The sequence below is a fragment of the Leopardus geoffroyi genome, chromosome B1, assembly GCF_018350155.1.
Source record: "Leopardus geoffroyi isolate Oge1 chromosome B1, O.geoffroyi_Oge1_pat1.0, whole genome shotgun sequence".
NCBI classification, from domain to species: Eukaryota; Metazoa; Chordata; class Mammalia; order Carnivora; family Felidae; genus Leopardus; species Leopardus geoffroyi.
The window spans coordinates 74,409,198-74,426,244 of NC_059327.1; the positions used below are offsets into that span (position 1 = coordinate 74,409,198).

The 17,047-nt window shown below is 38.2% G+C and overlaps 1 protein-coding gene across 15 annotated transcripts in view; it reads right to left on the reverse strand.

Moving 5' to 3' along the window:
- The window catches only part of ARFIP1 (ADP ribosylation factor interacting protein 1), a 129,016-nt gene that overhangs the window by 5,764 nt on the left and 106,205 nt on the right, over positions 1-17,047 (reverse strand). For 5 of the 15 annotated variants that reach the window (XM_045465531.1, XM_045465596.1, XM_045465572.1 and 2 more), the window contains one exon: positions 16,336-16,509. The exons of 9 other annotated variants lie outside the window; for them this stretch is intronic. In XM_045465531.1, coding sequence (XP_045321487.1) covers positions 16,351-16,509 — 159 coding nt within the window. In that variant the 3' untranslated portion in view covers positions 16,336-16,350. Of the gene's footprint in view, positions 1-10,493; positions 11,609-16,335; positions 16,510-17,047 lie in introns of those variants that run through there. One more of the 15 variants, XM_045465612.1, reaches the window with a different exon arrangement.

Genomic DNA, 17,047 nt, shown 5'->3' on the forward strand with positions numbered 1-17,047 from the left:
CGAGTGGGGGAGAGGGGCAGAGGGATGGGGAGAGAGAGAGAGAGAGAGAGAGAGAGAGAGAGAGAGAGAATCTTAAGCAGGCTCTATGCTCAGTGAGGAGCCTGATTTGGGGCTCCATCCAATGACCCTGGGATCATGACCTGAGCCAAAATCAGGAGTCGGACACTCAACCAACTGAACCACCCCGGTGCTCTTGTTACTCATTTAGATTATTAAGTACAACATCCTCATTATTGGTATTGTTCCTTTACAGGAATTACCCTAAAGAGCTTTGGAATCAGAAAGCATATATGGCGATCTTAGTTGTACTACTTTCCAGTTTTCTTTGTGATACCAGGTACAGGTCACTTCCAATTTCACTGCCCAAGGTCTTTATCCATTTATCAGGGATGCCATTACCAAACTGAATTTGCAGGGCTATTGTAAAGGGTTAAGTGAAATGAGATACTACCTAGCACAGTGTCTGACACAGAATCAGTACTCATTCAATTTCAGTGGAATCTAAGTTTACCTAGTAGACAGTCAAATCCTCAAACGACACGGACTTTTCCTGGTAAAATTTCACTTATTTAGAACCCACTGATTTGGAACTTGCAAGAAGTAAGACTGTAATATTGTGATTTAACATTAAGAAACACATACTTGGTCTTAGTCCTCATTTCTGGCACAAAGCTCCTAAAACCCTTGTAATTTCCAAAGTGATAAGAGTGAAGGGAGCAACTTTTGTTCTAATATTTAGTGTGTGTCTTGTTCCTGAAATAGCCCCAGAGCTATACAGGTGGGAGGAATGACTTTTGTTTGGAACAATCACTTTCTAATCATACCTGACTTCGTGTTAATGAGATTTCTGGAAAGCCCCTAGAAAACCAGAGGTAAGAGCTGGTTGTCAGGGGAACTAAATTGTGATTACAGGGTGGGAATTTCAGCTCCACTCCCTAACCTCTGGGGAGGAGATAGAGGTTACAGGTTGAATAATTCACCAATGGCCAATGATTTCATCAATGATACCTATGTAATGAAGAGTCATTAAAAATCTCTGAAGTATGAGGTTTGGAGAGGTTCTGGGTTGGTGAATATAGCCACATGTTAAGAAAGTGGGGCACCCCCAACTCTATGGGCACATAGGCTCTTGTGCTCAGGAACTTTACAGACCTTGACCCCTATGTACTTCTTTATCTGGCTCTTCATATGTAGCCTTCAATATTTCCTTGTAATAAACTGGTAATCTAGTAAGTAAACTGTTTTCCTGAGTTCTGTGAGATACTCTAGCACATGACCCAAATTGAGGAGTTGTGGAAACCTTCAACGTACGGTCAGAAGCACAGGTGGCAACCTGACTTGCAACCGGTGTCTGAGGGTGGAGGGGATGGGGGCAGTGTCAGAACGGAACCAAACTGGAGGATACCCAGCTGGTGTCCAGGATCGAGCATCAGTTGGTGTAGGAGAAACCTCACACATCTGGTGTCAGGAGTGTTTGAAAAGTGCTATGAGTGTAAAAGACAGAGTTTTCTCCTTTCCAAAGGAAGAAACGGATGTGAAGTTTACCCTAGCATGATGAGAAAAAAAAAAAAAAAGGTGTGTGCTAAGCAAATAAATTTTGTTAAAAAGGTGCAGGGGCACAGCTGGCTTATCAACGCTGATTGCCTTGACATGGCCTTCCATCCAAGGGCAGAAAACAGCCAGGGATGCTGCAGAAGGAATTCCTCTGCTTGACAGATCACTCAGAAGAACTATTTTTTTTTAAATGTTTATTTATTCATTTTTGAGTGAGAGAACAAGCAGGAGAGGGACAGAGAGAGAGGGAGACACAGAATCTAAAATGGGCTCCAGACTCTGAGTTGTCGGCGCAGAGCCTGATGCGGGGCTTTAGCTCACAAAGTATGAGATCATGACCTGAGCCAAAGTCGGATATTTAACCGACTGAGCCACCCAGGTGCCCAAGAACTTTTTTTTTTTTAAAGATTTTATTTTTAAGTAATCTCTACAAACATGGGGCTCCAACTTACAACCCCGAGATCAAGAGTTGCATGCTCTACTGAGTGAGCAAGGCACCACAACTCAGAAGTTTAAAGGGTCAATTTACAACCCCACAATTCTGTGCTTCTAACATGAACATATTTTTCAAGCACCACAGAGGCACTTCTTCCAAATTATTCATCAGTAAGCACCATTCGAGTTAATAGTATTACATATAAAATTTGTTTAAAACATTCTTAATACAGACTTCTACTAAATTCATATTGACCTTTCTCCATGTATAGACAGAAAAGTTGTACATTGCAATCACTTTTAAAACAAGCTTTAAAATGATACACTGATTTGCATAAGTACTAAGAAAAGGTCAGATTATTCTAATTAAAGTTATAACCAGGGTTCACCTTACATGGGTAGAGTTTAATTTCAGGACCAAATCTCTTTCTTTCTTTCTTTCTTTCTTTCTTTCTTTCTTTCTTTCTTTCTTTCTTTCTTTCTTTTTTTAAGTTTTATTTATTCAAGTAATCTCTACACTCAACATGAAGCTTGAACTTACAACACCGAGATCAAGACTCGCGTGGTCTTCTGACTAAGCTAGCCAGGCACCCCCAAATCTCTTTCTTGTAAGACATTGGTCAATTAAAATTATAACTAGCAAAAAATAAGCAAAATAAGACACTGCAGCTTAGCTCTCATTTGATTCCTATTTACATAAAAATGTTTTTAAAAACTGAGCTCTTCTCAGTCACCTGTTCTTCTGGAGAACAGGTTATGAGGGAGTGGTCAAAAAAGGGCTCCAAGAGCAGTATGTTTTAACAGAGGGTGGAAGAGTCCCCACATGACCTTAGATAGGGAAGAACTTTTTTGTTTTTAATGCTTTTTTTAAAAAAAATTTATTTTGAGAAAGACACACACATACAGAGAGAGAGAGAGAGAGAGAGAGAGAGACGTTTACAGTGCAAGTGGGACAGGGGCAGAGAGAGAGAGGAAGAAAGAGAATCCCAAGTAAGCTCCATGCTTTTGGCACAGAGCCCTATGTGGAGCTCGAACTCACTAACTGCGAGATCAGATCATGACCTGAGCCAAGATCAAGAGTCTGATGCTTAACCTGAGACACCCAGGCGCCCCGGAAGGAACTTTTCAAAACTAAAAACTCATAAAGAAAGGATTGAGAAATTAAATTCATTAAAATTTAGAGTTTCTATTCATCCAAAGACAGTGAAAAGACAAGTTACAAACTGAGAAAATATACCTGCATTACATGTACTGACAAAGGTTATGTATCTAGAAAATGTAAAGAACTCGACAAACCAAAAGCAACCCAAACCAAAAGAACAAATAACGTGGATGGGTATTTCACAGAGGAGGAAACAGCGACAGCCAATTAAATCTGAAAATATATCCAGCCTCAGTAGAAAACAGGAAAGTTCAAATTAAAACTAACTTGATGAAAGAGGACTTCAACTATCTCCATTTTGACCTCAAAATCTCTAATTGACGAAGTTCTTTCCAGCTTATCTCTTAAGTCAGGCACAATACCCTGCGGGCAAGGCATCCAGTGAGGAACAAGAACTATCGCCTCAAGCAACAAGGACTGCCGAGAGCCCACAAGACCCCACGAGCCTCATCCCGAGACAGTGATTGACTTGACCTTTACTGCCTACCTGTACAAACCCATCGCCCTTTATCCCACATTTTCCTTACAGAAACGGAGAAGTATTTCTAGCACTTTGGAGGACGGTCTTTGAGACATTGTCTTCCCAGTACTGGCCTCACTGAAATAAATTCTTTTTCTGTTTCACCACCGCTGGTCTCTCTTGCCTTTGGGTTCTGTCAGCAGTGAGTCTGTTTGGGACCCTCGGAACCAGGCTCTCTGGCACCCCTGCGCCCAGCGACACTGGGATGCCATTTTATAGCCTCTACATTAAGAAAACTTAAAACAGTTAAAACTCTTGCCCACTGTTGATTGTTGTATAAATTCATACAACTACATTTGAAAACGACTTGGCATTAATCCATAACATGAAGGATGCATATACCCCACCAAACAGCGTTTTAACTTGTAAGAATACACCCTAGAGAAATCTGCACCTGTGTTTTATGAGACAGGGACAATTATGTTCACAGCACTGTTTTTAGCATTAAAGAATAAGGAAACAAACTAAAGCTTGTATTTACAGGAGAATGGATAAACAAACTGCAGTCTCTTCACGCAGTGGGGATACTATATAGGAGTGAAAATAAATGCACTGCAGCCACGTGCATCCATGTGGATGAATCCTGGGAACATCAGACAGAGCAAAACAACGAGCTGCAGAAGAACACCCATAGGAGGATTCCATTTATACGGAGTTCAGAAATACACGTGTGACTGAATGACACATTCACAGGTGGCAAAACTGTAAAGAAAACCAACAGGAACAAAAAAATAGGGGTTCAGAATAGGGGTTCTGGAGGGAGGAGAAGGAGAAGGATGAAGTAAGAGAAAGCATGGAGGAGGCTTCATTTCTTAACCTGGGTGGTGGGTGGATGGCTGTTTTGTTGCTGTTATTCTTCATATTTTGCCTATATGTTAAACATTCTTTTGAATGTACTTAATGTCTTTACATTATTAAAAAAGGGAAAGGTTATGAAAGATAAAGTCTGTCTATATATCATAACTTTGCTGAGCATCTGCACTATTCAGTGCTCTAATGAACTAGTCATCCCCCTTTTATATTCAGAGAGAAAAAACACCACACCTAAAATGTTACTTACGCTCATTCATTCAATAAATATTACTAAGGGTCTGTTGTTGTCAGGCACTAGTCTAGGGTCTGGAATGCAAGCAATCAACAAAAAGACAATTCTGCTCTCAAGAAGCTTATATTCTATTGAGAAGAAAGAGAAACAAGGTAAGTAAAATATACAGTATATTAGATGATGGCATGTGTTACGCAGAAAAATTAAGCAATGGGGAATATGAGATACATATATGGCAGAGTGCAGCAATGTAAACAGAACGCTAGAAAAGGTCTGAGGTGACATTTGAATAAAGACCTAAAGGAAGTGAGAGAGTGAGCTTTAAGATACTTTAAGTTTTCTTGTTTTCTTTTTTTTTTTGAGAGAGGGCGCGAGTGAGGGGCAAGGGAGAGAGAGAGTTCACAAGGTGGGGTGGGGGGGAGGGAGAAGCGGGGCTCACCCAAAGTGGGGCTCGTGCTCACTTGAAGCAGGACTCGAATTCATCATGACCTGAGCTGAAGTCAGATGCTTAACCGAATGAGCCACCCAGGCACCCCGATACTTTATGTTTTCTAATGAGGCTGGAAGAATAAATAATACTCTGGATAGAGGAAATAACAAGTACTCTAGTCCTAAGGTGGATGGTGTGCTTGGTATGTTTGAGAAACAGCAAGGAGGCCAGTGTGGCTGGTCATTGTATTAAGGGTGTGGTAGGAGATGTGGTCAGGTAAGTAATGGGGGGGGGCTATGGGGCGCCTGGGTGGCGCAGTCGGTTAAGCGTCCGACTTCAGCCAGGTCACGATCTCGTGGTCCGTGAGTTCGAGCCCTGCGTCGGGCTCTGGGCTGATGGCTCAGAGCCTGGAGCCTGTTTCCGATTCTGTGTCTCCCTCTCTCTCTGCCCCTCCCCCGTTCATGCTCTGTCTCTCTCTGTCCCAAAAATAAATAAACGTTGAAAAAAAAAAAATTAAAAAAAAAAAGTAATGGGGGGGCTAGATAATGTGGGACCTTAGATGTCATCATAGAGACTGTGGCTACTTTTCTGAGTGAGATGAGAAGGCACTGGAAGATTCTGAGCAGAGACATGACAATATCTGATTTACTTTAATAAACATGCAAAGGTAGAAGTAGAGAGACCTGTTAGAATACTACAGCAATAACCCAGGTGAGATAATGGTGGCCTGGACAAAGGTGGTAACAGAGGAAGCAGTGAGAAGAGGTGGGATTCTCAATATACTGTGAAGATAAAGCCAACAGATGAGGCTGTGGGAGAGATCAAGGACAAAGAAGGTGCCAAGAGTTTTGCCCTGAACAACTAACTGAAAGCATAAAGCTACCACACACTGATATATGGCAAAGGCTACGAGAAGGGCAAGTGTGGAGGAGGGGGAAATGTAGCTATCAAGAACTCAGTTTGGGACAAGTGAGAGATGGTTTTTGAGGCAGACACATGGCAATGCTGATTAAGTAACTATTTTTGAGACTGGATAGAGTTCAGGATAGCAGTAGAGTGAAGAAACAGATTAAGATAATTGTTACGGTTCCTTTCTACTAAAATTTTGAGAAAACTGCTTTCTAAATAGAGGTGTGTGTGTGTGTGTGTGTGTGTGTGTGTGTGTGTGTGTGTGTGTTTGGAATAAAATATATATATTTGGAAACTCAAATGGCTCCCCCAAAGCCTTTCAGTTGAAAGGCTCTCTCTTTCAACAGAAAAACATTATTTTAAGGACAAAAACTAGCTTTTCTTTCAGAGATTTTTAAAATTCAATTGAAAGTTTATGAACCAGCCCATTAATTAAACACTCTTCCCTATTTAGAGGTATTCTTAGCTTTCACACTAGTAACCTACCTGGGTCACAAAGTAATTTTACAACTTGCCTTACTAGTATGATCTGGCCTTTCTTGTTTTTTTGTTTTCTTTGGATGATCCTTGGCTCCTGGAGTTATAGAGCAACTGAGGGGTTTCTGTATTTTTAGTGTGAGATTCTAACTTTTAGAAATAGATTCTAGACAATTACTTTATGGCTTTTTGGGTCATGAAAATTTTTGACTTGAATGTTAAATCCCAGTGTTTTAGAATGAAAGGAGACAATAAGCATGGAGTGCGGGATTTGATTCATGTGGTGTACCTGGAGAGAGCTGTTACAACAGTCTGAAAGTTACTGTCAGAAAGCGGGAAGGGCGTCAGACAATTTTGTAGCTAACTCTACGAGTGTCAATCAACACAGATGTCCACTGAGAAGTCAGTGGACCCCTTGAGGTGGCTGACAAACCCAACACAAAGACACAGCAACAAAGCCTCAAACCAGGTGTATTACCTGTATGCAAAATGTTCCCCAACTCCACTGAAACTTAACCCGTGGGAAATCAAGGAAAGAGGGTGCTTTTTAAGACTGACTTCTAGTTTTCACAACAAAATGACACAATACCCATTTTCACCAAAACATTCTCCCAGTAATTGTGAGAAGGTTGATGTGTAAGCCTCTTAAAGTATATCCACACTTCAGAACAGTTCCCTGGTATAGAGACAGCCTGTAGGGATTCATAGCTCTTCAATTGTAATCATGGAAATAAAGTATAAAACTTCATTGTTACTTTAATCTCAGAAGCCTTTTTATACCAAAACAGGTTAACTTACCTCATTTTTCTATTAGCACCGATTATGTAATTGTTATCCTAGTACACTATTTAGTTTTGGTAGTATGTCTTAAAAATCAGATGGACATTTAAGTAGGAATGATAAACTGACTCTTAACCACTCAAACCATTACTAGCCCAAATATAAATGGGAACTAAAATAAATTAATAAATCAATTATCAATATGAATATACTTACTTTCTACATAAACAAATTAAAAGCTTTGGGCTTTTCTGCCTATTTTTGCTTCATTTTCTCTAAATTTTTGATAAACGAATTTTCACTACAGTATGTATTCATATGATGTCTTCATATAATGACTGTATTATTTATAGAATATCAATGCAGCTCTGACCGATGCCACAAAGAATCCTCAGGACGTTTAAGAACAATTAAGTAATACAGAAAAAGAGCTGCAAATACAATTTTAAAGAGAACTAATTTTTGCAATCTTTATAATGACTGTGCAGTTGTCACTATGTATAAGCAGTTTTAATGAGACTTAAAAGTGTTAGTCTATGTTACTTGGCTTGTTTATCAGGTTTACTTTAGTAGACTATTTGGCCTTGTGAAAGTCAGTGTAGGATAGATACCAGTTTCTCAAACAGAACTGGGAGGAAGATAGATGAAGAAAGTAAGGTGGAGGAAAGGTCAGAATGTACTTTTAGGAGAAGGTGCAAAAAGCCAAAAATGCTTGAGGAAGTATTTTAGGGTCATTACACTTTTGCAATTTACACTTGTATTTATATTATCGGATCATGAGAAGTGATGAGCACACAGAATAAAAAAAACGCCAAGTATTTTTGTCAGACTATTTGATATGGTGGGTGACACTCACTTTTGTGAAGCACTTTCTATGTGACAGGTAATATGTTACCCTTACATCTACTCTGTACAGGCTTCTCTTCTCTCCATGTTACAGTTAAAAAAACACTCAGAAAGTTAAGTAACTTGCTTAAGGTTAGATAGTTAGCAGATGAGCTGGGAGTGGAAGGTCTTATCCCACGACAAGTCCATGTTTTTTTACCTATGCTAACCTGACTCTATTCATAAGGCAACAGACATTTTGGAAAGCTTTTAAACAAAGCTTGAAACAAATAAACAAAAGGTATGGCAGGGCACTTAGAGGAAAGGTAGGAATGTACAGAAGGTATGTTTTAACCTCCTTCTTCATTTTGTCACTGGCTCTGATGTGGCATTTAAACATCCTCAAGACAGGATCTAACACAAGGTTTGTGTTAGAAATAAATAATAAATAATAATAAATAATAAATAAATGAAAGAAATAAAAGTTAATTCTTTTTAAATTATGAAGAGTAATGCAATATTAAACTTTTGTACACTCTTTCCATACTTACACAGCAGGAACTATTTATTTATGTATGTTCTAACTTAGAAAAGATTTAAAAAGGCTATAAGGATGAGTGAAATACAAGAGAGAAGCAGAGACTTAAAAAAGGAGCAAAAGAAGATAGAGGTAACAGTTCCAGGCAGAAATGGGATGATGACAAATTTGACAAATTTTCAAAACCTAACAGAAGAAACAATTACAGTAATTTAGAAATACACTAAATCATTGTGAACTCAATTACAAAGAACTTTCATAAAGATCTGCCAAACAATGAGCAACCCGGATCAGACATAAGCAAAACCACGATAGCAACATCTGGTGAATGACCTAAAATATGCCATACAATACTTTGATTGTTAAAGGGCAAAACAAACTTCAACACTGACTACTAAGGCAGAGACAAGCTGAGGTTTTAAATAGAAACTGGGTAAGAGAAATTTAAGAGCAGACCTGAGAGCTGATGCCAAGTGGATTATACTGAAAACTTTCTCCTGCTTACACAGCATATATCAATAGAAGATAAATACCATTTACAAAGTTTACCAACTGAAAAATTTAAAGTATTACTGCACAGGCATCAAAACCATAAAAAGGTACTTTATTTCTACCAAATGAACTTTTTTTCCAAATCAAATTTAGATTAATTACCTACTTTCTTATCAGAGATACTTTAAAAAAGAGGCACTTTTTAAAAAAAAAATTAAATGTTTATTTTTTTGAGAGACAGAGAGACAGAGCATGAGCAGGGGAGGGGCAGAGAGAGAGGGAGACACAGAATCCGAAGCAGGCTCCAGGCTCTGAGTTGTCAGCACAGAGCCCAACGCAGGGCTCGAACCCATGAACTGTGAGATCATGACCTGAGCTGAAGTCAGATGCTTAACCTACTGAGCCACCCAGGCGCCCCAAAAAGAGGCAACTTCTAATTCAAATAAAAGTAACTTGTTTTAATATTTTTATAATTGTTCAAAGCATTGACTCTCCCAATAACTCTATAAAATAAGGGTTTATATTAAGTGAACAACAATACCGAGGTTAGGTTAAACATGTGAGGAAAAGTTGAAATAAAATCATTTTTTTTTAAGATTTTATTTTTAAGTATCTCTACACAACAGGGGGCCTGAACTTACTACCCCGAGTTCAAGTCACATGCTCCACCAACTGAGCCAGCCAGGCACCCCTAAAATTATTCTTTAGTAAGAAGTCTCTAAACCACTAACATGTAAAGAATTAACTCCTTTCTTTACCTCTAATTATTTAAACAGGGAAGTATACCTGTCTTGGCCTTTTATTAGGTTTGTGAAGTGTAATTTTATTACTTTGTAATAGCTTTGGAAATGCCTGTCATGTCAAAGCAACAGCTGAGAAAAAAGTACGATAAAAAATATGGGTGTGGACACTGGGAAGGGAGTTAAGAGAAGGAAAGACAAATATGAACCACAAGTGGAGGTGGAAGAATAGATTTTATTTTTTGACTCATTGGGATAGGTTTCAACAAATCTTGGACAAGCATGTTTCAAAAAAAAAAAAAAAAAAAAAAGCATCCTAGGAGGGAAAAAAAAGGGCAGTCCTATTTCGAAAAGCAGATAACCGATGACACACAATTCCAGTAATGATAGGTCACACAATGTGCTGAGGCCTCATAATTCTTTATCCAATGGTAGGTTAAAATTCTCAATGCACAGGTTTTCTCCCCCTTTAACAAAAATGTCTATCGCCCTTTCATTCTATGGTTTACAGCGTTAGCTCCCTCCCCTTCTCCCTTCCTTCTAAGAGCTCCAGTTTTGGATATGACCCACATGGCTTCTGTTTTTCAAGGTTATCTCCCATCTTCTTCCTCTGCTATGTTAAGAACCCTACTTGGAGCAGCATTATAGCACATTAATTAAAAGCAGGGTTGTGGAGTCAAACAGATCTAGGTTTGAATCCTGGTCTGGTTGTGAGACTTTGGGCAAATTATTTAACCTCTGAACCTCATTATCATCATCTGTACGCTGGTATATGATCATCTAGATTACAGTAGATAGATACACACATAGATATTAAACAAAATACTTATAGAGCATTTCCTCCATATACAGATTACTCAAAGATCAGTGTGCATCAATTCACTTGCTGGAGAAGGGGAATGCTCTATAGATGCAGCCATGGAGCTTACCTCTAAGGAAAGAAACAGACTAACAAGACATTCACAGCACAGTATGGTATGTGCTTTAATTGGAGAAAGCCCTGGGTAGCAGGGTAGTACACAGGGGAAGAAAGAAACTTTCAAGTTGCTAGAGGAAATATTAAGTACCAAAAATCATTCAAGATAGCATCTGAGCTCCTAGATAAATACGAATTTAGGTACAGAAGAGTAGTTAAGGAGCTGAGTATTTCCTCCAACCAATTAGGTGACCTTGTTCTCACTGGCCTTTGGACATTGGGCAACAAGAACTTCCAGCTAAACCAATGGCCCATTCACACCCATCGTTATATTCATAAAATAGTTTTCCATTATAAGTGTGGTTCTGTATTATATCTCGGAAAACTTTTTTTTTTTTTTTTAAAGATTAAGAACCCAATCTCTTATATGACTTACAAAAATTCTGATCGTATGTACCTAACAACTGTTTATAAGCTTAATAAAAAGGCTTTATCAAAATTTGTTATGATAAAACCACTATTTTTCTTTAAAAAAAAAATCCACAAGCAGTTATACTACACTACTTTAAGAACAGAAAATTTAACAAAAGTTTACAGATAACTTAAAACATATGCTCCAGAGTTTCTTCAAGAATTTTTTTTTTCTAACCTTTTCCACTAATGCTCATGTTACTCATTCTTGTGTGGTTCTGTTCAAGTCATGCCACCTAGCCTAGCAGGTACTTCTAAGAGCCCACAATGTCCACACTAATATTCTTCATCAAATTCCGTAGTTCTTCTTTCTCCTGCATAAATCAACATTTTGTATATAGTAGGTTTTACTAAATGTCCTCCATTAGACTGTATATTGCTTGTCAGCAGGAAGTCTGTCATAATACCTTTATACAATACTTCCTTAGGATAAGGCATTATAATAGTGCCAAACAAGCACCTTAAAAATTTTATTGTAAGTCTGTGAAAAGTGCATTTTTTGAAAATTTAATGGAAGAAATACAGATAGAAAACCAGAATATTGTAAGGTGTAACATTATAGGTGGAAGGCATATGGTCAAAACCAAAGTGTTGAGTCATTACTGAGAGGACTTCAAGTAAAGGTTAAAAGAACAATGCTAAGTCAAATTATTTATTTTTTTTAAAAGTTTATTTATTTTGAGAGAGAGAGAGAGAGAGAGACAGAGAATATCCCAAGCAGGCTCCCCGCTGTCAGTGCAGAGCCCTCCATGTAGGTCTTGATCATGTCCTGAGCTGAAATCGACAGTTGGACACTTAACCAACTGGGCCACCCAGGCGCTCCTCAAATTCTTAAACACTGCTAGTGTCTTCTGCAATTTTACTCAGAGATGCCAATTAAAGGTTTTATTTTTAAGTAAATCAAAAGACTGTAACTAAGGAGAAAAGTACGGTACTGCCACTGCCACCAAAACTAACGCAGATTACTAGTGATCTGTTCAAATCTTAAATTCATCACTTGAAAACTCACCTTAATCACAAAACCTGGCAATCTGACTTGGGTGATACATAAGGTTGGCAAAATAAGTGAAATGTGGATCTGAGCAGTACACAGGTATCAACCATTTTATAGAACAGATAACACTACAGAAGTAATAAGAAGTAAATTTTTTAAAATGTTTATTTTTGAGAGAGAGAGAGAGAGAGAGAGAGCGCGCGCAAGGAGGGGAGGGGCAGAGAGAGGGAGACACAGAATCCGAGCTGTCTGCACAGAGCATGACTTGGGGCTCGACCTGAGATCATGACCTGAGCCAAAGTCAGTCACTTAACTGACTGAGCTGAGCCACCCAGGTGCCCCAAGAAGTAAATTTTTATAACTGCACCCTATTCACACAAAGTGAAAGCAAGCAATCCATTCCCCTCTAACATATACAAAAGGAAAATGAAACTCAAACTCTATCCGCCAAATGAACTGATCACTTCTGACCAAAAAGGGTCAGAAAACATAAGTACCTTATAATTGCCAGAGAGAGACAGAGAGAGAGAGAGAGAGAGAGAGAGAAGACTAAGTCAAATCTATAAAAGTCAGAGAAGACCAAGTCAAATCTATGAAAACAACAGTTGATGACTATAAAGCTATCCATTCTGGGAGGCTTTTAAGTCTTGTGTATAAAATACTTCTTCATGGGGTGCCTGGTGGCTCAGTCGGTTGAGCGCCTGACTTCGGCTCCGGTCATGATCTCAAGGTCCATGAGTTCGAGCCCTGCGTCGGCTCTGTGCTGACAGCTCAAAGCCTGGAGCCTGCTTCGGATTCTGTGTCTCCCTCTCTCTCTCTGACCCTTCCTCGTTCATGCTCTGTCTCTCTCTGCCTCAAAAATAAATGAACATTAAAAAAAAATTTTAAATACTTCTTCACAAAAATCTGGAAATCTCAGCACAACTGACGAATTGGTTAGCTAGTTGTACTCTCTCTCTCATTCACCAGTTGATGATTACAAATTTCATACTGATTCCAGACAGGTATGCCTTAGATGATACTAATTTCAAAAGCAACCCACAACTCCCAATTCTTTTTGGCTGCGTGGTTTATATAAAGATAGTTAATTTCTGCCTCTTTTCCGAAGAAAGAGAGGAGGCAGTGCAAACCACAGACAACTTTTTCCTCCTTCACGTGGGTCTAGCAAAATGTTTAAAGAGGCATGGAAGCCAAACCACTAGCAATAGCAAACGTGGTACTATACATGAAAACATTTTCTTTTCTTTTCAAATTTGTATTTAGGAAATATTTTCTGATATAAATAAAAGGTACTATATCGCACCATTTCTACATTTCTAATCTGTCACTTAAGAATAATGTAGGGAACTCATGTCCTGGCAAGTTAACTGTTTTTCTATTCTCTCCAACACAAAATTGATCATCTGATTTTAAGCCTAAAGAAAAATTATAGGCTATATAAATACATGTATTAGATCATGTCTGAAAAATAGAAATCTAGTTGGGTCTCATTTTGAAAAAAAGATAAGGTGTACACTACTTAAAAAACAAATATTTTCTAGCTATACTTACTTTCATTTCTTTTAAAAATTTAGTCTTACCATTTCAATAAGTAGGATCAAAACTGAAAGAATATAAAAAGTATATAATGAGAAGTCTCACTTTCACTCCTGTCTCTGACCAGTGTCCCCTTATAGGTAACTGATTTTAGTTAATTCTTCCAGGTTTTCTTATGCAAGCACAAATCTTTATGTAAAATTATACATTTTTATTTCCTTCCCTTCTTACACAAAAGATATTCTACCATATACACTGCTTTGCACCTCTTTTCAATTAACAGTATGTCCAAAGGATCCTTCTATCAATAGCATACTTACTCTTTTTTTCTTTAATAGCTACAAAATATTCCATTCTGTAAATGAACCAGTTTATTTAACTTGTCCTCTACTGGTGAACTGCTGCGTTGTTTCTCTTCCTTTGATATTACAAGTGATGCCGTAATGAATAACCCTGTACCTGTGTCACTTCATCCTTATGTAGGTTTCATCCAGAGCTATTCTTCCCCCATCCTCATTATGCTCTGGCCTCACTGACCTTCAATTGGCTTTTGCCTATTCTATTCCTTTTATTTAAAATCCCTTTCCTCCACACACCTTAAGTCAGCTCCTTTGTAGCCCTCTGGAATTCAGCCTCACTGTCACTTCCTCTAGCCTTCCACAATACCCCACACCAAGCCAAGTCCCCTTTGTATACTCACATGACTCCTCTATTTTCCCTTTACAACACTTACAATAGTTTGTATTTATATAATTATTTGGTTAATGCCGATTTCTCTTATTTGACCATAAGCTCTACAAGGGCAAGCCCATTTATATTTCTACTATTTATCCCTGGCTCATAAAAAAGCAACCAATAAATATTTGATGAATAAAAGAATAAAATGTTAAAGGTGCCAATTACGTATCGATCTGCTCTTAGTATTTTATATGTTTTTTTGTTTTACCTTTTAAGTATCTCTTGACATCCTCAGTTCATCCCATATCCACTACCACCACCCTAAACAAGTTCTCATCATCTCTTGTCTAAACTACTATATTCACTCTCAGGTTCTAACTAAGATCTATGCTCCATATTTTAGACTTCTCATTGGCCAAGAATTCTTTCAATGGCTCCCCACAGATACTAAAACAAACTTTTCCTTAATGTAGTCTATAAGACCTGCATGGATGGCCTGGCCTTTGCTTGCCTTCCGGTCAGTCCTATACTCTAGTCACATTGGCTCCTATCGTATTTACTCTTTGAACATACCACACCCTCTCCTGCCACAGGGCTGTTACATACGTGGTTCTTTCTACTTGGAATACTCTTTGCTTCTCATTTTACCTAGTTAATGCTCAACATCACTTTCTCATGGAAGCCTGCCCTGACCACTTAATGAACTATGTACGTCTTCGAGACCACCGCTACAGCAAAAATTTTATATACATGTTTCGGTGTGATTTGATCAATGTTGTTTCTTTTATTAGGCGATAAGCTCTTTGAGGGTAGAATTTGTTTTTGTTTGCTCACTAGGTATCAACAATATCCAGAACACTTCCTGGCACGCAGTATGTATCTAATAATTGTTTGTTAAATAAATGAAAAAAAGAACAATAACAACACGATATTATGATACCAAATTATATGATGAAATATACTCAGGAATTAAGTCTGGAAGTAAAGTTGCGTGAGTAAGGGAATGTTCCACAGAATCCAAATGTAGGTAATCATATTTGGCACAGTGTTGAGGTTGCTTATTATACATACTTACATATTTCAATCTATAAATGCTTATTTTTTTATTTAGAACCAGTAGGGTTCTTTTACTGTGGAACTTAATTTCATTTGACCTATGAGCAAATACCAAGAGGTAATCCCAACCTCTTGTTGTAGAAATAAAGATGATGGTAAGTCATCATCAAATATTCATTGGCATGAATATTTAAAATTTATTTTAATTGGCATATTGGCCATTAAATTATGGCATTCCATAATTTGGCATTCCAATTATATGCCATAATTGGCATATAATTGGAATATTCATTGGCATGAATATTTAATTTTTTTTTTTTTTTCTCAACGTTTATCTATTTTTGGGACAGAGAGAGATAGAGCATGAACGGGGGAGGGGCAGAGAGAGAGGGAGACACAGAATCGGAAACAGGCTCCAGGCTCTGAACCATCAGCCCAGAGCCCGACGCGGGGCTCGAACTCACGGACCGCGAGATCGTGACCTGGCTGAAGTCGGACGCCTAACCGACTGCACCACCCAGGCGCCCCGGCATGAGTATTTAAAAATTATCAAGAGTAAGAAGTTAGGGTCCTTTTCTTTTGACAGTGAAGAAAAAGATTTCAAGAATATCTACTTGTACATATTAAATAATGATTAACATGCTTCTTAATATTTGGCAAGAAATAGACAGTTTTAAAATTTAGACTTTTTTTTTTTTCCTCTCAAAGACAAGTTTTAGTAAATAAGAATACCTTTGCCTTCCAAGCTTTTCCAAACATTTATAGCCTATTTTTACAAAGATGTACTAGGTTTTAAATATCTCCTATTACTGTATGTATTTGCATAGTCACCGAAGCATCACAACTACATATATAGCTGGATATTATATGAATATGTTTACTTTGTTCTAGGTGTTTTATTCTCTGTGTATTCTCTCTTTCTCCTGTGTCCCATTTTAGTTCATGGATTTTCTGAAAAGCCAAATTCATAGTAAGATACATATGAAATTAATCTGTAATATATTAGAAAAAATAGTGTATTAAATAATATATTAGAAAAGAAATCCTAATATTCAAGAACATTATTGTATTATGATTATATATGAAACATGGCATCAAGGGAAAACAACAGTTTTTTCATCAATCTAAGATTCAGAATGACTATGATTTTATTTATTTATTTATTTATTTTTTTTCCAACGTTTATTTTTATTTTTGGGACAGAGAGAGACAGAGCATGAACGGGGGAGGGGCAGAGAGAGAGGGAGACACAGAATCGGAAACAGGCTCCAGGCTCCGAGCCATCAGCCCAGAGCCCGACGCGGGGCTCGAACTCCCGGACCGCGAGATCGTGACCTGGCTGAAGTCGGACGCTTAACCGACTGCGCCACCCAGGCGCCTCTAAAAACCTTTTTTAAAAAAATCATAGTCGGGGCGCCTGGGTGGCGCAGTCGGTTAAGCGTCCGACTTCAGCCAGGTCACGATCTCGCGGTCCGGGAGTTCGAGCCCC